Source organism: Pelodiscus sinensis, chromosome 30, assembly GCF_049634645.1.
Source record: "Pelodiscus sinensis isolate JC-2024 chromosome 30, ASM4963464v1, whole genome shotgun sequence".
NCBI classification, from domain to species: domain Eukaryota; kingdom Metazoa; phylum Chordata; order Testudines; family Trionychidae; genus Pelodiscus; species Pelodiscus sinensis.
This window is the reverse complement of record NC_134740.1, coordinates 2,382,810-2,408,441: the sequence shown is the minus strand read 5'-3', so window position 1 is coordinate 2,408,441 and position 25,632 is coordinate 2,382,810. Positions and strand designations below refer to the sequence as shown.

Below are 25,632 nucleotides of genomic sequence, written 5' to 3'. Positions count from 1 at the left end.
CAGGGGGCCGGATCCAGGTACAGGGAGCCCCGAGGGAGAGGATTGCAGGGGTAGGGTGGGGCTGCAGAGGTTTCACTTGGCAAGGGAGGACTGGGTCCCAGCCCAGCCCAGGGAGGTGCTGGGGCCCTGTGTGTGAACCTGGTCTCCACTCAGGCGAGATCATCTGGGGCAGGGAAGCCCGGCCCCACTCCAGGCCCCACATGGCCCTTCTGGACATCCAGCGTGGAAAGGAGATTTTGCATTGTGGCGGGTTCCTGGTGGCGGAGAACTTTGTGCTGACGGCCGCTCACTGCCAGGGAGAGTAAGTGCCTCTGGGCTGGGATGTGGGGATGGGTGGGGTCAGTGGGGGAGTAGGACCCAGGAACTCTGGTGCCAGTGTGGGGGGCAGGGAAGGGGCAGGGGGTGGCCAGGCTGGGGGAGCAGAGCCCAGAGGTCTGACGGCTAAAGGGGCATCGACGAGTCTCCAGGGGCCTCTACCACCTATGGCCAAGCCCCAGCGCTTGGAAAATCAATGGGGCTATGGGGCAAGGAGGGGCAGATAGGGGTCCCTGCCCAAGAGTAGCTCTGGGTACCTGCTTGCATCTAGCTGGGAGTAGGTAGTTGGTTGGGGACGAGATGAAACGCAAGCAGAAAGAGCAGGGAAGGAATCTGGACTGGGCCAGAGATCCCAGGCTGCCCTGTCCCTGAAAGAGCGGAACTTATAAGCCTGCAAAACTGATGTCCGTACCCTGCCCCTAACGTACCATGTGGGGATCCCCTGGCCTTTTCAGCACCGTCATTGTAACCCTGGGAGCCCATAACATCAAAAACCCGAGAAAAGCCAGCAAGTGATCATCGTGGAATGGGACCGGCAGATCCCCCACCCGCAGTACGACAAAACCACGATAAATAATGACATCATGCTGCTGCAGGTACCGCCCCCATCCCATCCCCCCACCCCCAGTGACCTCACACTGCTGCAGGTACCGCCCCCATCCCATCCCCCACCCCAGTGACCTCACACTGCTGCAGGTACCGCCCCCATCCCATCCCCCGCCCCCAGTGACCTCACACTGCTGCAGGTACCGCCCCATCCCATCCCCCACCCCCAGTGACCTCACACTGCTGCAGGTACCGCCCCCATCCCATCCCCCACCCCCAGTGACCTCACACTGCTGCAGGTACCGCCCCATCCCATCCCCCACCCCCAGTGACCTCACACTGCTGAAGGTACCGCCCCCATCCCATCCCCCACCCCCAGTGACCTCACACTGCTGAAGGTACCGCCCCCATCCCATCCCCCACCCCCAGTGACCTCACACTGCTGCAGGTACCGCCCCCATCCCATCCCCCGCCCCCAGTGACCTCACACTGCTGCAGGTACCGCCCCCATCCCGTCCCCCACCCCCAGTGACCTCACACTGCTGCAGGTACCACCCCCATCCCATCCCCCACCCCCAGTGACCTCACACTGCTGCAGGTACCGCCCCCATCCCATCCCCCGCCCCCAGTGACCTCACACTGCTGCAGGTACCGCCCCATCCCATCCCCCACCCCCAGTGACCTCACACTGCTGCAGGTACCGTCCCATCCCATCCCCCACCCCCAGTGACCTCACACTGCTGCAGGTACCGCCCCCATCCCGTCCCCCACCCCCAGTGACCTCACACTGCTGCAGGTACCACCCCCATCCCATCCCCCACCCCCAGTGACCTCACACTGCTGCAGGTACCGCCCCCATCCCATCCCCCGCCCCCAGTGACCTCACACTGCTGCAGGTACCGCCCCATCCCATCCCCCACCCCCAGTGACCTCACACTGCTGCAGGTACCACCCCCATCCCATCCCCCGCCCCCAGTGACCTCACACTGCTGCAGGTACCGCCCCATCCCATCCCCCACCCCCAGTGACCTCACACTGCTGCAGTTACTTCCCCCAGCCCATCCCTCACCACCAGTGACCTCACACTGCTGCAGTTACTTCCCCCAGCCCATCCCTCACCACCAGTATGGTCTTTTACCCCTCAGTATGGCCCAGAAGCAAAATTCTTCATTTTATTGGTGTAACGTCTGTTTCTTTTCACTTAAGCGCAACTCTCAAATTCATCTTCATGCGGGCTATGTTACAGCTGTGGGTGAGTCAGGTGTGGAACAGCCTGGCCTGGTCCCTTCGGGCGGGTGGAGAAGCAGCAACACAAGCTTCCTCCGTGCCCTGCTGGGGATGGGCTGGGCTGACGTTGTCCCATAGAGCTGTGAACGCGAGGCAGGGCAATTAGTGCCCACCACTCTTGGGGTGGCTGGCACCGATTCTGCCCCCAGCCAGGTTAGAGCTGCAGATTCTCCCTCCAGCTCCATGGAGGGCCCAGAAAAGAAGGGGGCCAGGATCCAGACCCACGGACCCCCCCAGGGAGAGCATCAAGGGTGTGGAAGGAGGCTGTGGGAGCTCCCCTTTGGGATGGGGAGCCCAGTCCCTCTCCAAGGAGGTGCTGGGGCCCTTTGTATGGATCTCATCTTCCCCCAGGGGAGATCATTGGGGGATGGGAAGCCTGGCCCCATTCCAAGCCCTACATGGCCTTTCTTTGTGTACCCTGCAGCAGGTTCCTGGTGGCGGAGAACTTTGTGCTGACGGCTGCTCACTGCCAGGGAGAGTAAGTGCCCCTGGGCTGGGCTGTGGGGGCTGGAGGGGTTAATGGGGGAGGGGGAGCCAGAAACTCTGGTGCCAGCACAGGGAGCAGGGGAGGGGAGGGAGCGGCCAGGCTGGGGGAGCAGAGCCCAGTGGTCTGACCTGCTCAGGAGGCATCGGCGAGTCCCTAGGGGCCTCAGCAAACTACGGTCCAGCCACAGCGCTGGATAGATCAATGGGGCTGTGGTCAGTGAGCCCAGCTGGGGTCTGGCTCCTTGCCCAGTGTGCATAAGTGACCAGATGATGGTCCTGGGGGATCACAGATACCATGGCGATGGGCCACAGGGATGACCCTGAACACTCAGCACTCTGGTCGTGCTCCTCCTGGCCTGACCCATGGCCAACGACAGAGCCAACATCCCCAGCCAACAGACAAACTCTTGGAAACCTGACCCCCGCCGTGCAGAGTTCTGAATTTTTGCCGTCCTAGCCAAACCATTAAGAAAAGAACTGATCATCACAACAGAAAGGGAGGAGGACATTGAAGGTTCACATTTAAAATGTGAAATCAGGAGTTCATTTTTGTATATGCTGTTTGTTTAGAGTCATGCAGTACAAAACCTGCTTAGACAATTGTCTTTAAAGCATCAACAGGGATCCCTCCCTTTTGGTCCCTAGAAGACAACCGTGAGAAAGAAGTCGATAAAAATCGCTTCTAACCGTTTTGAAGATAAGGTCATTTCTTATTTTTTTGGCTAACGACTATCAGAAAGACACAGCTTCTAATAACGGACTTTCTATGTGCGCCAAAGAAAATTTCGGTAAAGAAATTATATATTTTTTGCAACCGAAGGCCCTTCTTCTGAGATAAAGCTAGAGCCCGACAAACCCAATCTGAAAAACACAACCCTTCAGTAAGATCACACGCCAGAAAGTGACATTAGCTGTAACTGTCAACTTTCCCCCTCATAGACAGTAAAAGTTTGAAAGAACCTACATTAGCAGGTTTTTCTCCTGAATGACATTAAGAAAGCAGCTGATATGAAAAATGGCTCTTTATAAAAATTAAAGGGGAAACTTTATTATTCGCAGAGGGAGACATCTCTTCTGAGATAAACACACACACACCGATTGTGTGAAGAAACACGGGCCCTGAGGGGTCCATAAAGCAATGTTCTCACTAGGAAACTTTCAAAATGACTAATTTTGACTTAATAAGTCCTCAATTAAACTAGTGTGTCCTCACTGCGGGGAAGCCTTGAAATCAGTCCGAGGGAGGCTCTGTCCATGTAGATGCACTACCTCAATTTACAGCCCCTGGAAGCCCTGGGGAGTAATTAGCTTGAATGACTCTGGGGAGTCGTTATTTCGAAACAGCGGCACCGGAGCATCCCCATGACTGCTATTTCGAATTGACTCCTTTGCAATCGGCATTTCTCCAGATGATGAGCAGGAGGATGGATTTTGAATTCCATGGACCTGTTATTTTGAAAGAACAGGCTTGGGAATGTGGATATTCTGCTTATAAATGAGCTACAGTTCATCTTCAAGTTTGACACAATCAACTCTGGATTAAACACAGATTGTGAATGGCTCGTTAACTACAAAAGCAGCTTCTCCTCTCTTGGAATTCACACCTCCAGATCAGCTGCTAGAAGTGGGCCTCATCCTCCCTGATTGGATCCACCTCGTCATCTCCAGCCTGATCCTGGCCTGCATATTTATACCTGCCTCTGGAAATTTCCACTCCATGCATCTGACGAAGTGGGTCTTTGCCCACGAAAGCTTATGCTCCTACACTTCAGTTAGTCTATAAGGTGCCACCTGACTCCTCGCCGCTTTTGCAGATTCCGACTAACACGGCAACCCCTCTGATTTTTTAACACAGTATACTAGCTAGTAAGACAGACAGACATTAGACAAACACAAAAAAGTAGCCTTTTTTCGAAAAAACCTCACCTGCGTCTAGACTGCAGCCGCATTCTTTCGAAATTAAATCGAAAGAACGCGGCTTTTCTTTCGATGGCGGTAAACCTCATTTCACGAGGAAGAACGCCTTCTTTCGAAAGTTCCTCTTTCGAAAGAAGGCGTTCTTCAATGTAAATAGGGCTTCTTCGAAAGAGAGCATCCAGACTCACTGGATGCTTTCTTTCGAAAAAGCAAGCCGCTTTTTCGAAAGTTCAACGTGCAGTCTAGACGCTCTCTTTCGAAAGAGGCTCTTTCGAAAGTATCTTTTGAAAGAGCCTCTTTCGAAAGAGGCTTGCAGTCTAGACATAGCCTGGGAGCCTTCTTAAAAGACTGCTTATGTTTAAACATTTTCTAGTATACCCACCCTCCTATTGGGACTAGAATAACAATATCAATACCTCTCAGTATACCCAACCTCCGATTGGGACTAAAATAGCAATATTTATACTTTTTACTCTTATTTACCAACACCCCTTTTCTTTTTCTGGAGCGAGAACTTTAATTCTCCTCCCTTCCTTCTAATGCCGGCACTCTACGACCGGGGGCGGGGGGGAGTGAGAAAGCTACTTCTCCTCCTCTCTTTACCCGGCCTTCTACCACCGGGGCTGTGCACACCTTACTGATCGATCACTTTTTAATACTTTTCGAGGTTATGATCACTTTTCCATTCTTCTGAACACCTTTCCATTACTCAATAAATGCTCGTGGTACCTTCCCCCTTTCGCAATTCTCCACCAAAATGTTGTACTTAAAAGACGAACTCGGGATCTTTTTCAGGGGGATAAGGCAACACGTCACATTTATTGAACACACATAGATGGGACCATGACCTCTTCAGATGGTTGGAGTTTTGAGGGGAGTTTATCTGTGTGGTCCGGTTTTTTAAGAAATAGCATGCACTGCGGACAATTGGGAGCAGCACGTTCGGTTTAAATCTGCTAACTTGTGCTGTAAGGAGGAAGGAACGCAGGCAAAACAACGGGAAGAACTGGTGAAAGAATATTTAAAGGAGCTGGCTCTATTGAAGTTAGCAGCACCTGAGAAATTCACGCTGGGGCATTTAAAAAAGTCGTTGCAGCAATCCGACTTTGAGCAGTTATGTCCGAGAAGCTCTGGAGGGCAGGTGAGGTCCTAGAGGACCAGAGAAGGTCAAACATAGACCCCTGGGGTTGGAAGAGACCTCCATCGAGTCCAGCCCCTACATCCCACTTACCTTGTGAAGAGGAACAAAAAGAAAGCAGGGAATTGTATCCAACCTTGATATCTGGAAAGATACCGGAGCCAATTGTTAAGCAACCAGTTTGGAAACCCCTAGAGGATACAAGGAGGAGCCAAAACAAATCTGTGAACAGGAAATCATGTCAAATCAATCTAATGTCCTTGTGTAACAGGACGCCTGGCCTAGCCGAAGGGGGAAGCAGGAGACATGAACCATCTTGATTTTCGTCGGGCTTTTGATACAGGGGGTGGAGATATGACGATGAAGGGATGAGAGAAATGCTTGAAATGTGGGATCCTAGGGAAAACAATTTTCCTAGGAAGGGGTTCCCAGCCTGTAGTCCATGGGCCCCTGGTGGTCTGTCACAGTACTGCAGAGGGTCCGTGGAAAGTTTAAAAATAAGTGGCCCCAAAACATGAGCCAGCAGGCCACTGGCAGCCAGAACTCCACCGCTCCCCAGGAGCAGTCTGCCAGCTCCCAGGAGCCTGCCAGGGGCTGGAGAAGGTGGGAGCCTTCCTGGTCCAGGGTGGAGATCATGGACCTTCTTCAGGTTTGGGGGGGATGCCCTCAACATCCATGATCTCCGCACTAGACAGTGGAATGCGGCCGTCTAGGGCAGGGTAGCTGCCAGCCTGGCCACCAAAGGCAACATGCAAACCCAGGAGCAGTCAGCATGAAAGTCAGGTTGGTCCTGTGAGACCCCCAGCCCTGAGCTTCCCCTCCCCCTTCTTCCCCTTACTTCCTCCTTCCAGCTCCCTCCTCCCAGGTTTCCCCCTCCCCTCTCCCACCCTCTCGCTTCCCCTCTCCCACCTCCTTTTCCCAGTCTCCCCAGAGGTTCATCCCCCCCAGTTTTGTTCAATAAACCCAGTTTCTATTTTTGAACACACGTGTCTTTTATTTGACATCAGGAAGGGGGGCTAGGGAGGGGTAAGTGAAAGGCCGTGAGGGAGGAATGGGGCACGAGCCCCCAGTGGGGAGGACCAGGGAGGCTCTGAGGGCTTCTCGGGGTGGACGCTCTCCCTCAGGGTCTCCTGGATCCTGACAGCCCCACTATGGCCCCTCCGGATGGCAGCCTGCAGCAAGTGCAGCCGGGCTGATGGTAACGACCCCACGAGATGCACCGGCGTGTCCAGGGGGAGCTCTGGCTCCATGTGGCCGAGTGCTGTGGTGTCCCGAGTGTGGGCACTCAGGGTACTCCAAGACAGGACTGCTTTGCTGTCCCTCATCCAGGTAGACAAGCCAGCGGAGAACCCTGAGAACTGTCTGTCCGGGGTGGGGGTCGGGTCCCTTTAAACACGGAGCTCAGTTAGCCTCAGGCAGCAGCTCCACACACTAAGTCCTAACCTGATGCCCTGTCGGCACTCAGAAACCTTCCCCTGCGGTCGCTGGGATGGGGACTGATGCCTGCCCCGCCCAGCCTCAGCCAGGTCAGGTCTGGCTGCACTCTGAGAAAGATCAAAGGGCCCCATTCCCACCCGCTGCCGAGATCAGACACTGCCCCTCCCAGTCCCCCCACAGAGACACTGACAGGGAGCTGAGAAGGGCTGGGGCCAGGTGAGTCCAAGCCCCAGATGTGCCCAGCTGGGAGCAGCCCTGTATCCTGATGGACACATCCCTACTGGAATCTTCTCCATCCAGTGGTGCATCATCCAGCAGGATGTACGGGACCCAGCTACTGGGCTGACGTGTGGCCTGTCCTCCCCCCACCCCATGTGGTCGGCTGTGGTTGGAAACTGCACTTTGATGAGCGTGTGGGTGACCTTGAGGTTTCCTTCCCTCTTGAATCCCTCCCCCAAGCTGAGTCTATAAACCCTGCAGGTCTGGTGCAGATTCAAGATCCCTGCACTGACAGCAGACATGCAGGTCCACATCTTTTCTCTGCTCCCCATGGTCTTTCTCCTGCCCTCTGGGACTTGGGCTGGTGAGTACAGCTGGGTTTGGGGGACCTGGGACTCTGGGGAGCGAATAACTTTTCTTGATGCACCCTCTCCACACCACTCATGCGTTTATAGACCTCTGTCATATCCCCCCTCCGTCTCCTCTTTTCTAAACTGAAAAGTCCCAGTCTCTTTAGCCTCTCTTCACATGGGATCTGTTCCCAACCCCTGATCATTTTAGTTGCCCTTTTCTGAACCCTTTCCAAGGCCAAAACATCTTTTCTGGGGTAAGGAGACCACATCTGTACACAGTACTGAAGATGTGGTGGACGTACCATAGTTTTATACTTCCCCTCCTCTTTCTTCCCCTGGCTTCCCCCTTCTAGCTCCCTCCTCCCAGGTTTCCCCTTCCCCTCTCCCACCCTCTGTCTTCCCCTCTCCCCCCTCCTTTTCCCAGTCTCCCCAGAGGTTAATCCCCCCCCCAGTTTTGTTAAATAAAGAGAGTTTTTATTTTTGAACAGACGTGTCCTTTATTTTGTACATCAGGAAGGGGAGTTAGGGAGGGGTAAGTGGAAGGACGTGAGGGAGCAATGGGGTGTAAGCCCCCAATGGGGAGTACCGGAGAGGCTCTGAGGGCTCCTCGGGGTGGACGCTCTCCCTCAGGGCCTCCTGGATCCTGACAGCCCCCAATAGACTCCCGGAGGGCAGCCTGCAGCAAGTGCAGCCGGGCTGATGGCAACGACCCCATGAGATGCACCGGCGTGCCCAAAGGCAGCACCGGCTCCGTGTGGCCGAGTGCTGTGGTGTCCCCAGTGCAGGTGCTCAGGGCACTCCAAGACAGGACGGCTTTGCTGTCCCTCATCGAGGTAGACAAACAAGTGGGGAACCCTGAGACCTGTCTGTCCGGGGTGGGGGTCGGGTCCCTTTAAGCACGGAGCTCAGTTAGCCTCAGGCAGCAGCCCCACACACTAAATCCTAACCTGATGCCCTGCCGGCACTGGCTCCGGCCAGCCTTAACTTCGGTTCAGGGTCCGCTCAGTGTGGACGCGCTATCTCGAAATAGTTTTTGTGTCTAGATGAGTTATTTTGAATTAGCTTATTTCGAATTACCTATTTCAAATTAAGTTAATTGGAAATAGTGCTGTAGTGTAGACATACCCTTAGTGATGTAGAGTGTGGACACGGTTGGCCTAGGGAGAGGGCGGAACAGTTTCTATGAACCTGGTCTCCCCCTAGGTGAGATCGTCGGGGGGCATGAAGCTGAGCCCCACTCCAGACCCTACATGGCCTATCTGGACATACAAGATGAAGATGAAGACATGGGTATAATGAAAAGTAGCTGTGGTGGGTTCCTAGTGGCAGAGGACTTTGTGCTGACGGCTGCTCACTGCGACGGAGAGTAAGTGCCTCTGGGCTGGGATGTGGGGGCAGAAAGGGTAAGTGGCGGATGAGGGAGTCAGCAGGTCCAGCGCTGGGTAAATCAATGGAGCTGCAGCCAGTGAGCCCACCTGGGACTGGCTCCCTGCCCAGCGTGAGCTGGGAGGGGTCACAGCCCACGGCAACTCTGCAGGGCACTGGACCTAGCTGGGAGAGTAACATTCGCTGAGGAGGAACTGAGGCCTAGGACTAAAGGGGACGGAAAAAATCTGAGACCCAGCCTGAGAGCCAGGAACACGTGTCCATCCCCAGCGCCTAACGCCCCACTTGCTGCTCTCGGCTTCTACAGAAGCATCACTGTCAAACTGGGAGCCCATGACATCAGCCAACAGGAACGGAGCCAGCAAGTGATCCCCGTACAACGGCAGATCCCCCACCCGCAGTACGACAAGGAGACTATAAACAATGACATCATGCTGCTGCAGGTACCGCCCCCATCCCATCCCCCCGCCCCCAGTGACCTCACACTGCTGCAGGTACCACCCCCATCCCATCCCCCACCCCCAGTGACCTCACACTGCTGCAGGTACCGCCCCCATCCCATCCCCACCCCCAGTGACCTCACACTGCTGCAGGTACCGCCCCATCCCATCCCCCACCCCCAGTGACCTCACACTGCTGCAGGTACCGCCCCATCCCATCCCCCACCCCCAGTGACCTCACACTGCTGCAGGTACCGCCCCCATCCCATCCCCCACCCCCAGTGACCTCACACTGCTGCAGGTACCGCCCCCATCCCATCCCCCCGCCCCCAGTGACCTCACACTGCTGCAGGTACCACCCCCATCCCATCCCCCACCCCCAGTGACCTCACACTGCTGCAGGTACCGCCCCCATCCCATCCCCACCCCCAGTGACCTCACACTGCTGCAGGTACCGCCCCATCCCATCCCCCACCCCCAGTGACCTCACACTGCTGCAGGTACCGCCCCATCCCATCCCCCACCCCCAGTGACCTCACACTGCTGCAGGTACTGCCCCCATCCCATCCCCCACCCCCAGTGACCTCACACTGCTGCAGGTACCGCCCCCATCCCATCCCCCCACCCTCAGTGACCTCACACTGCTGCAGGTACCACCCCCATCCCATCCCCCACCCCCAGTGACCTCACACTGCTGCAGGTACCGCCCCATCCCATCCCCCACCCCCAGTGACCTCACACTGCTGCAGGTATCGCCCCATCCCATCCCCCACCCCCAGTGACCTCACACTGCTGCAGGTACGACCCCATCCCATCCCCCACCCCCAGTGACCTCACACTGCTGCAGGTACCGCCCCCATCCCATCCCCCCGCCCCCAGTGACCTCACACTGCTGCAGGTATCGCCCCATCCCATCCCCCACCCCCAGTGACCTCACACTGCTGCAGGTACCACCCCCATCCCATCCCCCACCCCCAGTGACCTCACACTGCTGCAGGTACCACCCCATCCCATCCCCCACCCCCAGTGACCTCACACTGCTGCAGGTATCGCCCCCATCCCATCCCCCACCCCCAGTGACCTCACACTGCCGCAGGTACTGCCCCCATCCCATCCCCCACCCCCAGTGACCTCACACTGCTGCAGGTACCGCCCCCATCCCATCCCCCACCCCCAGTGACCTCACACTGCTGCAGGTACCACCCCATCCCATCCCCCACCCCCAGTGACCTCACACTGCTGCAGGTACCGCCCCCATCCCATCCCCCACCCCCAGTGACCTCACACTGCTGCAGGTACCGCCCCCATCCCATCCCCCACCCCCAGTGACCTCACACTGCTGCAGGTACCACCCCATCCCATCCCCCACCCCCACTGACCTCACACTGCTGCAGGTACCGCCCCCATCCCATCCCCCACCCCCAGTGACCTCACACTGCTGCAGGTACCACCCCATCCCATCCCCCACCCCCAGTGACCTCACACTGCTGCAGGTACCGCCCCATCCCATCCCCCGCCCCCAGTGACCTCACACTGCTGCAGGTACCGCCCCCATCCCATCCCCCACCCCCAGTGACCTCACACTGCTGCAGGTACCGCCCCCATCCCATCCCCCACCCCCAGTGACCTCACACTGCAGCAGGTACCACCCCATCCCATCCCCCACCCCCACTGACCTCACACTGCTGCAGGTACCGCCCCATCCCATCCCCCACCCCCAGTGACCTCACACTGCTGCAGGTACCTCCCCCATCCCATCCCCCACCCCCAGTGACCTCACACTGCTGCAGGTACCGCCCCATCCCATCCCCCACCTCCAGTGACCTCACACTGCTGCAGGTACCGCCCCCATCCCATCCCCCAACCCCAGTGACCTCACACTGCTGCAGGTACCGCCCCCATCCCATCCCCCACCCCCAGTGACCTCACACTGCTGCAGGTACCACCCCATCCCATCCCCCACCCCCAGTGACCTCACACTGCTGCAGGTACCACCCCATCCCATCCCCCACCCCCAGTGACCTCACACTGCTGCAGGTACCACCCCCATCCCATCCCAACATGTTTCTTGCATTGTACATTTGCAGGAGTGTTTGATGTCTGTGGCTGTTTTGTTCAGCTTTATCTTCTCATTGTCTTTCAGCTGATGAGGAAAGTGGATGAGAACGATGATGTTGGTATCATTGAGCTGCCCGATGCCAAGGAGAAAGTGAAGCCTGGGTTCAAGTGCACTGTCGCAGGGTGGGGCTCTGTTAATCCCGATGCCCCATTTTTTCCAAATGCACTCCGGGAAGTGGATGTGGTGGTGATGTCGGATGGCAAGTGTCCAAAGAAGCGTAATTGGCTGTATGCTCACTACAATTCCTCCACCATGATGTGCGTGGGGGACCCATCGTCTATGAATGACTCTTCCCAGGTACCTCTCCTCCTCGCTTGAGTCCCATTGGGAAGTCCATATTGTTCATGCGGCTGTTGGATTTGCAGTCAGGCCATGTCATGGCAGGAAGTGACCAGGCCCTGTGGCCGTGGGCCGTGTTCACATCACGAGCAACATCTTGAGTTTTGTCTTAGGGCGTGTGCAGATCAGTTGGGCAGTGTGAAGGGGGTTGGGTGCAGCAGCATCATGGGTGCAACAAGGAGTTTCCCTGGGCTGGGCATCAGCAGAAAATAACCACTGAGCTGTTTTCCGTTTGTGGTGTGTTTTGTTCTGCAGGGCGACTCCGGGGGCCCCCTGGTGTGCGGAGGGAAAGCCCAGGGCATCGTCTCCTGGGGGCCTGACAAAGCTCCCGGCGTCTACACGAGAGTCTCCACGTTTGTCCCCTGGATCAAAAAGACAATGAAGAGGCTGCGGGAGAGACCCCAGCTGTGAATCACTGTCCTAGCTGGACCTGCGCCGCTTGTTTGCTTTGGAGGCGCCCGGATATCGGGCAGCTTTCAGGGGGGCTGAGCCCACTCCCCTAAGCTGATCTCCCCCTGTCATTGGTCCACTCAGGCAGGTCCCAGCCTATGAGCATCTAGGCAGGAGCCAATGGGGTTTAGGAGCCTGTTGGGAAATCCCAATTCTTCGGTTGCCTTTTCACAGGAACACAGCCGGTTCATGCCCCTGGGGTTCTGCCCACCAGCCCGGCCCTGGGGTAGACCTGCCGGGTCAGAGCTCTCCCGCATCTCAGCAGGGCCAGTGATGTTTCTGGGAGATCCTCACCACTCCCTGCCCTGCTGGGCCACGTTAAACCTGCCGCCAGCCCTGTGCTCACTGGGCCTTTCCCATGGTTATTTCCCAGAGCAATTCCTGGGTCCAAACCGCTCCCCTGCCCTCACTCCACCCTGCCCCCAGCCTGCTGCATTTTGCTTCCTGCTTTGTAGCCAGACCTGAATAAAAATGAAGTTACCAAAAAAAGTGACTCTGGAAATGAGCGATTCACCAGAGCCACGAAATCCAGAGCAGCTGCTGCCTGTGCCAGGGCTCGGCTGGGGGAGACGCCTTTTCGCATCCTCATCACACCATCTATTTCCTGCTATCCTCGTTGATCTCCGCTGTGCCCAGTAAGCTCCATCTCCAGACCAGTGGTTCTCATGGTGTTGTCCCTGGACTACCAGTGGCCTGCAGTTCAAGCTAATCTCCCCGGCCCCCCATGCAATGATGGGCTTCCCCAGCTGTTCCCATTGGCTGGCGTTGCAGCCAGTAGGAGCAGCAAGAGACCATCTTGGGACCCACAAGGGTGCAGGGCCAAGTAAGCAGCCCCCCCAAGTCCAGACCCTGCACCCCAAGCTCCCTCACTGCCCCCACTCTGCCAACCACCCCCCAACTTGCTCCTGCACCAGGGCTGGCAAAAGATAATCTGCAGCCCCCGAGAGCCTCAGCTGGCTCCTTGCTTGCCCTGCTCCGGCCCTCTGTAAAGCCACCCTAGGGCGCATTCAATAACACGGAATGGGGAATACCGCGATTGCTTTGTGATTGACGTGTCTGCACACAGGCATGGCTTTTCTTTCATTTCCATGTGATCAGTTGGACGAAATATCAAAATAACGGGCTGGGTTAAATGTGACCTTGGGAGGAGGGGGGTTGTTTTGAAAGAAAGCCCCAGTGTAGACCAGAGCTAAGAAAGCAGCTGAACAAAAATTAGCAACTTTTTTTTAAGTGCTGTAAAACTTTATGGTTTGCAGCAAGAAGACACGTTGAAGATGAACACCCAGCTGGGTAAGGAACCCAGGCCCTCCACACACCACAACTCCAAGCACTGAAGGAGCTGTAACACAGCAAGGGCTCATTTTTAAGGACTATGTTGTAGAGCAGTGTTTCTTAAACTGGTGTGCTGCAGAGAACAACAGAGTTCAAAATGGCCACCCTTAAAGGGGCAGGTGACTTTTTTTTTTTACTCAACTCCTCCCCTCCCCTTTTCTTTTCTCAACAAAAAATCCTCATAAAAATATTGTTTGGAGTTCCTAGGTCTTAAAAAGTTTAAGAAACACTGCTGTAGAAGTTGGGTGACCTAAACATGCATAGGATGCACTAGCCAAGAGGTGAGCAAGTACCAACCCACAGACCGGATCCCGTTCAGAGGGCTTCTAAATGTTACTGAACAACATTTAATCATGATGTTCTAATCAAAATGAAAGAAGATCCACACCTGTTTGCAGATACGTTAATTGCGAAGAATTCACAATATTACCCATTTAATGTTATTTAGTACGGCTTTTATTTAATGTGGACACTATAAGAGCTACCGCAGCCAAACTTTGCATGGGATAGCCTTTCCTCCAGGAAAAGGTTTTGAGGTACTGTGGGAGGGAAGAGATAAGAGACCGATGCTTCTCCCTGGGGTAGCATGGAGCTTGGCAGTGCTGAGAGAAGCGGCTTCCCGGGAGGAATATCCTCACCTCAGTTATATCAACTGTCAACTTATATTGCAACAATGTACACTGACTGACACCCTACAGAAATCAGTGCAACTTTTCTACCGTTCAAAAAACGATAATGGACGACCATTTTTCCAAATTTTGTTCCTCCGGTTTCTCGAGCAACGCCAGGTAACTCCAGCTAGTTAAAAATAACTAGCTGCACGTGGCAGTGTCAAGTTTAACAGACTACACTCCATGCGCAACAGCAGTAGAAAAAGCAAACCGAATGTTAGGAATCATTAAAAAAGGGGTGGAGAATAAAACAGAAAATATCTTATTGCTTCTGTATAAATCCATTGCTCATCCACATCTTGAATACTGAATAAAGATGTGGTCGATTCATCTCAAAAGAGACATATTGGCATTGGGAAAGATTTTGAAAAAGAAACAAAAATGATGAGGGGTTTGGAACAGGTCCCCTATGAAGAGAGATTTAAAAGACGTGGACTTTTCAGCATAGAAAAGAGGAGATGAAGGGGGGGATAACATAGAGGTCTATACAATCATGACAGGTGTGGAAAAAGTGAATAAGGAAAAGTTATTTACTTGTTCCCATAAGATAAGAACTAGGGGGTCACCACATGAAATGAAGAAGCAGCAGGTTTCAAACAAACCCAAGGAAGTTTTTCTTCACAAAGCGCACAGTCAACCTGTGGAACTCCTTGCCAGAGGATATTGTGAAGAGCAGGACTTTAATAGGGTTCATAAAAGAGCTAGATAGATTCCTGGAGGTTAAGTCCATCAATGGCTATTAGCCAGGATGGGTAGGAATGGGGTCCCTAGCCTCTCTTTCTCTGGAGGTGGGTGACAGGGGAGGGCTCACGTGAGGATTCCCTGTTGTGATCCTGCCCTCTAGGCGTTGGCCACTGTGGGCAGACAGGCCACTGGACCGGATGGACTTTTGGTCTGACCCAGTCTGGCCATTCTTATGTTCTTACACAAATATTTTAATATAGAACAATCACAATTTTGCAAGATCAACCCCTGTTAACAGACAGTGTGAAGAAATTGCAATATTAGCTCGTACATGGCATTTAGTGTAGATTTTCCATAAAATTCACATTCAATGAGATATTTTGCTAGAAAAGAGAGAAATTACCTAACAAGGCAATGACAGACCCAGAAGACAACTGTGTGAAGGAAGAAGATACAATCGAACCGTTTTGAAGATAAGCCCATTTCTTCATTGTTTTTGGCTAACCGTGATGATGAAGACACAGCTTCTAATAACCGACATTTTATTTGCTGAAAAGAAAAACTTTTGCAAAGAAATGATCATTTCTTTTTAACCAAAGGGCCTTCTTCCAGCTCAACATATCTAATTTTAGGAACACAACCCTTCCGTGAGATCACATCATAACCCTTTTAAAGTGTGAAATTTCTTCTTCCATCACCGACAATAAAAGTTGGAAAGGGCTGACAGTGGCAGGCTTTATACTGGATGGCGTTAAGAAAGCAGCTGCTACAAAAAATGGCCATGAGAAAAAAAATGAAAGGGGAGACTTTATTATTTACAAAAAGCAGATGTCTCCTGGAAGGTAACACCCACCCTGGTTAGTGGAAGAGACACAGGCCCTGAGGGAACCAAGAAGCCCAGTTTTGCATGGGCAGGAATACTACAAAGTCTCTTTTTTAGGAATATTTTGGAGAAGTTCATGGACATAAACAAGTTTCAGATACACTAGCCAAGGGCTGAGCAAATACCACAGTCTGGCAGGATTAGTCACTGCAGGCCCACACAGCCTTCCTTACCTGCACCTCCTCAGGTATGGGGGAATCCCAGCTCCCATTGGCTGTTAGATGGCGTTCCTGGCCGATGGGAGTTAGGATCACCTGTACTGGCAGAGGTGCAGGAAACATATTGGCAGGGGCACACAGGGGAATACAAAAGCCTAGAGCTAGCTCACAGGACCAAAATCAGGGTAGACTAGGGCACAAAATTCGTCTCACCTGCTAAAGGACAAAAAAGGCAACAAGAAGAGGGTCTTGAAATGCGTTAGGAGTAAGAGAAAGATCCAGGAAAGTGTCAGCCCACTGCTGAGCCGGAAAGAAACTGCCTTATATGAGCTATGAAGATGCCACTTGTGACGAGGTTGGAGTATACCCCATGCAAGAGACTGGAGGTTCTCATGCTCTGTGGTTGCTGTCTCAGGGTATGTCTACACTACCCTCCTAGTTCGAACTAGCGGGGTAATGTATGCATACCGCACTTGCAAATGAAGCCCGGGATTTGAATTTCCCGGGCTTCATTTGCATAAGCGGGGAGCCGCCATTTTTAAAACCCCACTGGTTCGAACCCCGTGCAGCGCGGCTACACGGGGCTCGAACTAGGTAGTTCGGAGTAGGCTTCCTATTCCGAACTACCGGTACACCTCGTTCCATAGAGAAGGCTATGGGACTTTACGCAATTAGGTGTCAGGTCCTCAGCGTCTGCCCCACAGCCTGGAGGGCTCCAAGGATGCGATGCATGAGAAGAAAAGCCGAGATTTGCAGGTGATCCTTTGACTCCAGACACTGGAGCCCTTTGAAACACACGGAGCCATGTCAGGGGGCTCAGGACTTGGTAGAGTAATCGGGCCAGGGACCTGAGTGATTTTAAGCATCTTTCTGGGGCCCAGCATTGAAAATGTTTGAGAGATTTAAAAATCTGGACAGCCAGGGTCTGGTTTCCAGGCACTCAGCCCCTTGTGTGGGGACGTTTGCTTTGTATTTCGTTTTGCAGAACTTAGGGCAGGCCCAGAGGAACATGGCTCAGGCATTCTCCATTTAGGGCCTTCCTGATCGTATATTCCAATGGCAACTGTGCTCCCCCAGGAGTGCTGCATTGTGGGTGATGTGCTCCCTACTCTCTGGGAGAATTTCTGCTCTGGGCTCTGTGCCCGGGCTCCAGGAACCCACAGGAGAGTCTCCATCCCCTGCTCGTGGCTCTGAGACGTGCACTGGGGAGGATGTAGGGAGCCCAGCCAAGCCAGCGGGTGACTCAGCATCGCCCGCGTTCTCCACCAGATGAGCTGTTGAAGCGGAGGAGATGGGTGAGCTGCAGATGAGCCAGAGGGCAGGGGTGCGGGATCCTGGAAAGCAACAGGGAATGGGGGCTGTGTGGGGAGGAGGTTGCTCTGTTTGAAAGAAGCCTGCTCTAGGCTCCTTCCCCTTGGGAGAGGCTGTTCTCTAACCAGCAGCTCCCTCCTTTGCTCCCCCCTGCCACAAACACACACTTGGCGGGAATTTGATGCTGAGGTTTCTGTGGGCACCTGCGCTGGGCCAACTCCCCATGTGGGCAGAGAGCTCGTGATCTCCGGTTTGCAGCCGGCTCTATAAATCCCCCAGGGCTGAGGCACAAGCTCTGTTGCTTTCCCCAGACGGTGACGATGCTGCTCCTGATCCTGCTGCCCGTGGCCTTTCTCCTGCCCCCCGGCGTTGGGGCTGGTGAGTGTGGGGCTGCAAATCCTGGCTCCTCCCCAGAGCCAGATGATTCTGCCGGGGTGATGGCTGGTTCCTAGGACACAGCTAGGGAAGGGTTCAGAGGTGGCGGTGGTGGGGCAGTGATGGAGCCTGGGTGATGGAGCTGGTCCTGAGGGACTAACAGAGGGACACACACATGGGATTCTAATTAGGAGTTGGGAGCAAGTTCAGAGTCACTCTTCTTATCTGGGGCCCTTGGATGTATCCCCCTGAGCTCCAAAACCACAGGACCCCAGGGCTGGCAGAGACCTCAGGAGTCATCGAGTCCAACCCCCTGCCCAAAGCAGGGTCAACTCTGACTCAATCATCCCAGCCAGGGCTTTGTCCAGCCTCTGAAACACCTCTAGGGATGGAGATTCCACCCCCACCCTAGGGAACCCATCCCAGCGCTTCCCCACCCACCTAGGGAAATCATTTACCCTAATCTCCAACCCAGACCTCCCCCACTGCAATTTGAGCCCATTGTTCCTTGTTCTGCCACCTGCCCCCACTGGGAACAGCCTCTCTCCAGCCTCTTTGGAACCCCCCTTCTGGGAGTTGGAGGCTGCTCTCAAATCCCCCCTCACTCTTCTCTTGTGCAGACTAAAGAAGCCTAAATCCCTCAGCCTCTCCTCGTGGGTCATGTGCTCCAGCTCCCAAATCATTTTCGCCATCCTCTGCTGGACCCTCTCCAAAGCACCCGCATCCTTTCTGTAGTGGGGGGCCCAGAACTGGACACAATACTCCAGATGTGGCCTCACCAGAGCCCAATAAAAGGGAATAATCACTTCTCTAGATCTGCTGGCCATGCTCCTCCTAATGCCCACCAATGTGCCATTAGCCTTCTTGGCTACAAATGTACCCTGCTAACTCATCTCCAGTTTATCAACTAATTGACTGGTAAATAGAAAATGCATCGACTCATCAATTAGTTGATGAAACGATATTTAACTTCCCTGTTCCCTGCCCTCCCATGTATCTGCTTCTCCGCCTAGCTTGGTTCATCTGGGTGTGGTTCACTGCCCCACCTGGTGGTACTGAGACCAATTACGGACAGACTAGTGAGTCTGCTGTACGGCATTAGCTGAGCGGCAGCTGGCTTTTAGCTCATATAGTAGAGGTCCATATGCTAATCTCCAGAGGTCCCAGGTTCAATTCTGCCTGCAGACAACCTCACTCCATCAGCACCACACCTTGTTTACCACTATTTGTTCATCTGCTTATGCTGCCTTTCAGTTTTGCTGATGGATTGTCCTACCTTCCGTCCTCTTCACCCTGAAGTTTTTATGTAGATTTTCTAGTTTTGATTTCAGCCACCTAGGTGGAGACATGTGCAGAGTTGGCCTGAACATTTTTCCCGTGGGAAATTTCAACTTTTGGTAGAACACCCCATAAGTGACTTTTTTCCTTAGTAACTTTTGATGGGTTGTTAAAAAGAGGCATGATTAAAGGGAGAAAACAAAATAAAAATCCCAAAATGTGGGTGAAATCTCATAATGCTTTAACGTCTCTTAAGATATGTTTGCTATGTCTCCTTAGCAATGCTTGAAACAATGTACGTGGTTAGATTATGAATCTCTTAGGGTATGTTCACACTGCGACTCATGTTGTTCTGAAATAACAGAGTGTAGGTCAAGCTACAAGCCTCTGTTTCAAAATAATGTTGAACTGCAGGACTTCTTACTCCGACACCTCATTTCACGAGGAGTGTCAGAAGAAGAGTGCTCTTCCTTCCACTTCCTGCTGTGTAGATAGCGCCGAACATAGATATAATCTATTTCGACTTTGGCTGCACAACTGATGTCTCTGAAGTTGGTTATGTCTGCCCTGCAAGCTTCTTTCAGAAGAAGATTTTCTGGAAATGATCTTTCAGAAAAGCTTATTTCAAAAGAGCGTCCACATGGCAAAAGTGCGAGGAAAAAGTGATCTGCTTTTTTGAAAGATAGCGTCCACAATGACTGGACGCTATCTTGCATTTAAGTTCTGTTTAGTCTGGGCAGAGTGTCCACCAAGCACCTGTTTTATGTTCTGCAGGCCTCTTCTTTTGAAAGAAATCCTCTTCTGCATCCACACCCTCCGTTTTCTGAAAAAGCTTTTTCGGAAAAAGGCATCCTTCTTGTAGAACGAAGTTTAGAGCTGCCAGACAAACGTCTCCCTTCTTTCGACTTTCTGTCAAAAGAACGCAATAGCAGTGTGCACATTAAGTGTAGTTTTTCTGGAAATAATGGCTGTTTTCCTGGAAAAATGCTGCAGTGTAGACATACCCATTGTATGGTTTATTTTGACAGCAGTCCTGTGTGCCCTAATTTTATTCCACAATACACAAACAATATTGACTTCATAAAACTGCAGGTAGTTTCAGGAAAACCATTTAGTAAAATTATATCTGGAATGACAATTCAGGTGCGAGGGTGAGATACAGGGCAGCGGAGGAAGTGAGTAGGGAAGGAGAGGGTTAGGGTATTGAGGCACGTGATAAGGTAAGTAAGAAAATTCTTGTTAGTCTGTCGTATCCTGAACAACTTTTCTTGAGAGCGGTCTACAAGTCTTTCTATCCTGCCCAAACTTGGGACATCTCGACTCCGATCCTTGTTAATCGGTTACTCTTTGGATTTCCATCTTTTTGCTACTCATCTTTTCAGTCCCATTAGCACCCTGCTTAGCCAATGTCTTTCAGGTTTATTGGACTTCCAATTAATGCTCCTTAGGATGAACATTGCCTGTAGCCTCGTAGTGACAAGAAAAAAATCATGTTCCAATTGGTCCTGCTAAGTAAAAGCTGATGGAGCAGCACCAGTTTGGAGCATTCCAAGAGGGGGTCAAAGCATCCTCCGTATGATCTCCTGCAGAAAGAGGAGCAGTTTGGAGCATGGATGAAAATAATTTCCCTGCTCCTTGCTGCTTTATGGGATCAATGTTCTGTTCCAATTTGCCGGCCCGGTGGGCTGCTAATGTTGCCAGAGATGCTGTCCCTCTGGGTGTCATCTTGAGACACAACAGCCACCATGGGTCAGGGGATGAGTTCCGGGAGATGTTTCATTTTCTAGGAAAATTGATTTTGCAAGGAGCCCTGGTTGATGGGGAATGTGGGTTGAATCAGCAGCCTTCCCTAAGCTCCTAATGCAAGCCCATGCAAATCGTGTCCTGCTTTGGTGTGTTTGGCACCGATTCTCCAGCCAGCTATTGATTTACCCTCCAGCCCCATGGGGTCTCCAGAAGGGGGCAGGGTTCTAGATACGGGGATCTCCCTGAGAGAACATCAAAGAGGAGGGGTTAAGGTTGCAGGGACTCCCCTTTGGGATGGGGAGCTCAGTCCCACTCTGTTGGAAATAATGATGATGGCAACTTTTATATGCACTGGTCTCCCCCCAGGTGAGATCATCGGGGGGCATGAAGCCAAGCCCCACTCCAGGCCCTACATGGCCTATCTGCTTGTAAAAAGAGATAACAAATACTATGACTGCGGCGGGTTCCTGGTGGAGAAGAACTTTGTGCTGACGGCCGCTCACTGCCTGGGAGAGTAAGTGCCTCTGGGCTGGGATGTGGGGACGGGTTGAAGTAAAGGGAGAGGGGGAGCTGGGAGCTCTGGTGCCAGTGTGGGGGGCAGAAGAGGGGCAGGAGGTGGCCAGATTGGAGGAGCAGAGCCCAGGGGCCTGACCTGTTCAGGGGGCGTCGGCGAGTCGCTAGGGGCCTCTGCAACCCAAGGCCCAGCCCCAGCCCCAGCGCTGGGTTAATCAATGGAGCTGTTGCCAAGGAGCCCAGGTGGAGTCTGGTCCCTTGCCCAGTGCAGGGTAGGGAGGGGTCGCAGCCCCAGGGCAGCTCCACAGGGTGCTGAGAAGGAAAGAAGGGTTGAGGCTGGGCATGGACCCCTGTCCACAAACAGCTGAGAGGGGGAGTTAGATGAACAGGAATCTGAGACCCGCCAGAGAGTCCCAGGCCGACTTGTTCCAACAAGATCAGAATTTACTAGCAAGATGAAGAGGAACCATCAACACCTCCCGTGTCTCTTTCGGCTTTTACAGCAGCATCACGGTCATCCTGGGAGCCCATAACCTCAAGCAACCAGAAGGGACCCAAAAGATCACAGTGCAGAAGCAGCAGCAGATCCCCTACCCACAGTACAATGACAGGCGTCATAATAACGACATCATGCTACTAAAGGTATCACCCCCATCCCATTCCCGACCCCAGTGACCTCACACTGCTGCAGGTACCACCCCATCCCATCCCCCACCCCCAGTGACCTCACACTGCTGCAGGTACCGCCCCATCCCATCCCCCACCCCCAGTGACCTCACACTGCTGCAGGTACCGCCCCCATCCCATCCCCCGCCCCCAGTGACCTCACACTGCTGCAGGGACCACCCCATCCTATCCCCCACCCCCAGTGACCTCACACTGCTGCAGGTACCGCCCCCATCCCATCCCCCGCCCCCAGTGACCTCACACTGCTGCAGGTACCACCCCATCCCATTCCCCACCCCCTGTGACCTCACACTGCTGCAGGTACCGCCCCCATCCCATCCCCCGCCCCCAGTGACCTCACACTGCTGCAGGTACCGCCCCCATCCCATCCCCTACCCCCAGTGACCTCACACTGCTGCAGGTACCGCCCCCATCCCATCCCCCCACCCCCAGTGACCTCACACTGCTGCAGGTACCGCCCCATCCCATTCCCCACCCCCAGTGACCTCACACTGCTGCAGGTACCACCCCCATCCCATCGTCCACCCCCAGTGACCTCACACTGCTGCAGGTACCACCCCCTCCCATCCCCCACCCCCAGTGACCTCACACTGCTGCAGGTACCGCCCCCATCCCATCCCCCGCCCCCAGTGACCTCACACTGCTGCAGGTACCACCCCATCCCATCCCCCACCCCCAGTGACCTCACACTGCTGCAGGTACCACCCCCATCCCATCGTCCACCCCCAGTGACCTCACACTGCTGCAGGTACCACCCCCTCCCATCCCCCACCCCCAGTGACCTCACACTGCTGCAGGTACCGCCCCCATCCCATCCCCCGCCCCCAGTGACCTCACACTGCTGCAGGTACCACCCCATCCCATCCCCCGTCCCCAGCGACCTCATGCTGCTGCAGGTACTGTCTGCAGCCCAACACTCTGTCCTGTTTTCCAGTGACTTTTAGAGATTTTACTGGGGATGACTGTCTGTGAGTGCAACCCTGATGTTGCTCTTTGTCTCTCCTGCCTCACAGCTGTCCACACCCGCACTGTTGAATAAGTTCGTGAAGACACTCGCCCTGCCCGAGTATGGGAAGTCTGTAAAGGTTGGTACGAAATGCAGCGTTGCCGGCTGGGGCCTCACTATTGCCAACAACAATTCATCTGCATCCAACACACTCCAGGAGGCGCACGTGAAGGTGCTGAAGGATGGCGATTGCCCATATCAGCACTACAACCCCTTGACCATGCTGTGTGCCGGGAAGGAAAGGAAGGGCAAAGATGCTGCCAAGGTAAACCTGCTCCTGGCCTGGAGCTCCCTTGGGAAATCCCTGGGGCGAATGAGTGGGTCAGTAATTGTGGTGGGGCCTGCAGAGAAATATGAGTTGTGGGTGGCTAGGAGAGGCCCTGAGCTCTGCTCTATCCATGACCTGCTTTGTTCTGCAGGGTGACTCCGGCGGCCCCCTTGTGTGCGGGGATAAAGCCCACGGCATCGTCTCCTGGGGGTATGACCACCCTCCTGGTGTGTACACGAGAGTCTCCACTTTTGTCAATTGGATCAAGAATACGATGAATAGGCCACAGCCCTGAGCCCTGCTGGCAGTCACTGCATAGACCGGCGCTGAGCTGCTTCTGTCCTTTGAGAGTCCCAGATGCGGGGCCGGCTTCGCAGAGGGGCTCAGCCCCCCACCTCCCAGCCTGAGGCTCCCCCCCGCTTCCATGTGCACTTCTATGCCCCCCCTTGCTCAGGTTGCGCCCAACCCATCAGCACCAAGGCAGGAGAGTTAGGAGGTTCCTGGATGGATGCCCTTTGGCTAGGGAACAGCTGGATCAGGGGTCAGTGAGGAGCCAAACCCTGGGGCAGACCCGGCGGGTTGCAGCTCTCCCTGGTGTGAACCAGGCGAGTGACGGCTTGTGGGAGATCGTCCCCATAACGTTCACCTGCACGTCCCTGCTGGAACCGCCCCCGGCCCTGCCCTCTCTGGGCCTTCCCCTCATGCTCGCCCCTGGAGCATTCACTGCTCCTTCCAAATACACCCGGTCCTGGAGGCAGCCAGGCCAACAGAAGGGGAACTCGAAGACATCTGCGCTAATCTGCATGTCAAACATCAGCCCTGATCCTTCCCTGGCCAGCTCCTCTGCCCCACTGCATTTTGCTCAGCTCCCCTGCCCCACAGCCTGCTCCACAGCCAGCCAGTAATAAAGTCAAGTTGCAAAAGATTCAGGTCCTGACTCATCCACCCAGAGCTTCGCCATCCAGAGCAGCTACCAGCAGGGAACGGAGGGAATGGACCTTAGTGGGGAGGCCGAACGGGTGGTTCATGCTCTTGGCTGGGCCACAGGACACCTGGGTTCAGTGATTTCATGCCCAGCGAGGATCTGGGGGTGCGAGTGGGAATTGAACCCCTCGAGGCGGGAGGGTCCCCATGGGCTGGGATGGACACAGAGCTTACTCAGGGGAGTCTGGTACGTCTGGAACAGAAATAGGACGGGTCTGAAGCAATTCTAGCTGCAAAAAAAATATACTCTTCCAATTCCCACCCACCTATCCACACATTTGTCCATGCATCCATCCATCCATCCTTCAATCCCTATACATCTACCTACCTATCCCAACAGAAATGTCTCTCTGACCAATGATCGATCGATCTATCCCCACACACCCCCTCTATCTATCTATCTATCTATCTATCTATCTATCTATCTATCTATCTATCTATCTATCTATCTATCTATCTATCTATCTATCTATCCCCACACACCCCCTCTATCTATCTATCTATCTATCTATCTATCTATCTATCTATCTATCTATCTATCTATCTATCTATCCCCACACATCCCATCTATCTATCTATCTATCTATCTATCTATCTATCTATCTATCTATCTATCTATAGAAGGGGTGTATGGGGATAGATAGATAGATAGTGGGGGTGCATGGGGATAGATAGATAGATAGATAGATAGATAGATAGATAGATAGATAGATAGAGGGGGTGTGTGGGGATAGATAGATAGATAGATAGATAGATAGATAGATAGATAGATAGATAGAGGGGGTGTATAGGGATAGATAGATAGATAGATAGATAGATAGATAGATAGATAGATAGATAGATAGATAGATGGGGTGTATAGGGATAGATAGATAGATAGATAGATAGATAGATAGATAGATAGATAGATAGATAGATAGATAGATAGATGGGGTGTATGGTGATAGATAGATAGATAGATAGATAGATAGATAGATAGATAGATAGATAGATAGATAGATAGAGGGGGTGTATGGTGATAGATAGATAGATAGATAGATAGATAGATAGATAGATAGATAGATAGATAGATAGATAGATAGATAGATAGATAGATAGATAGATAGTGGGGTGCATGGGGATAGAAGATAGATAGTGTGATGTAGCGGGGATGAGGGCGGGGTTATGTTCACTCTTTTAGCCAAGGTGTTCACTGAGTTGTTGCATTCACTGTTTGTCTGCAGTGCTGTGTGTGATTCCTCCTGTCGTGTGCTGATCAGTGGTGACTCTGTGTGCGTGTGTGGTGCCCAGGGGGATGGGATCTC

At 53.5% G+C, this 25,632-nt stretch overlaps 2 protein-coding genes across 2 annotated transcripts; both read left to right on the top strand.

Moving 5' to 3' along the window:
• Positions 1-7,623: 7,623 nt before the first annotated feature.
• LOC142821050 (mast cell protease 3-like) lies at positions 7,624-13,302 on the top strand. Its single transcript, XM_075911828.1, has 5 exons — positions 7,624-7,709; positions 8,902-9,064; positions 9,392-9,527; positions 11,668-11,940; positions 12,238-13,302. The coding sequence occupies exons 1-5, from the start codon at positions 7,646-7,648 to the stop codon at positions 12,391-12,393; spliced, it is 792 nt and encodes a 263-aa protein (XP_075767943.1). The 5' UTR covers positions 7,624-7,645; the 3' UTR covers positions 12,394-13,302.
• Positions 13,303-13,706: 404 nt separating this feature from the next.
• On the top strand, positions 13,707-24,240 carry LOC142821100 (mast cell protease 1A-like). The gene is made up of 5 exons (XM_075911895.1): positions 13,707-13,722; positions 21,237-21,384; positions 21,887-22,025; positions 23,084-23,341; positions 23,496-24,240. Exons 1-5 carry the CDS (start codon positions 13,707-13,709, stop codon positions 23,637-23,639), a joined length of 705 nt encoding a protein of 234 aa, XP_075768010.1. The 3' UTR covers positions 23,640-24,240.
• Positions 24,241-25,632: the final 1,392 nt, after the last annotated feature.

Bases quoted from the DNA above. Each gene is read 5' to 3' on its own strand.
- LOC142821050 (XM_075911828.1), top strand. From the start codon at position 7,646: ATGCAGGTCCACATCTTTTCTCTGCTCCCCATGGTCTTTCTCCTGCCC. The intron at 7,710-8,901 runs GTGAGTACAGCT...GTCTCCCCCTAG, and splicing joins GCCCTCTGGGACTTGGGCTG to GTGAGATCGTCGGGGGGCAT. The intron at 11,941-12,237 runs GTACCTCTCCTC...TTTGTTCTGCAG, and splicing joins CTATGAATGACTCTTCCCAG to GGCGACTCCGGGGGCCCCCT.
- LOC142821100 (XM_075911895.1), top strand. The intron at 22,026-23,083 runs GTATCACCCCCA...CCTGCCTCACAG, and splicing joins ACGACATCATGCTACTAAAG to CTGTCCACACCCGCACTGTT. The intron at 23,342-23,495 runs GTAAACCTGCTC...TTTGTTCTGCAG, and splicing joins AGGGCAAAGATGCTGCCAAG to GGTGACTCCGGCGGCCCCCT.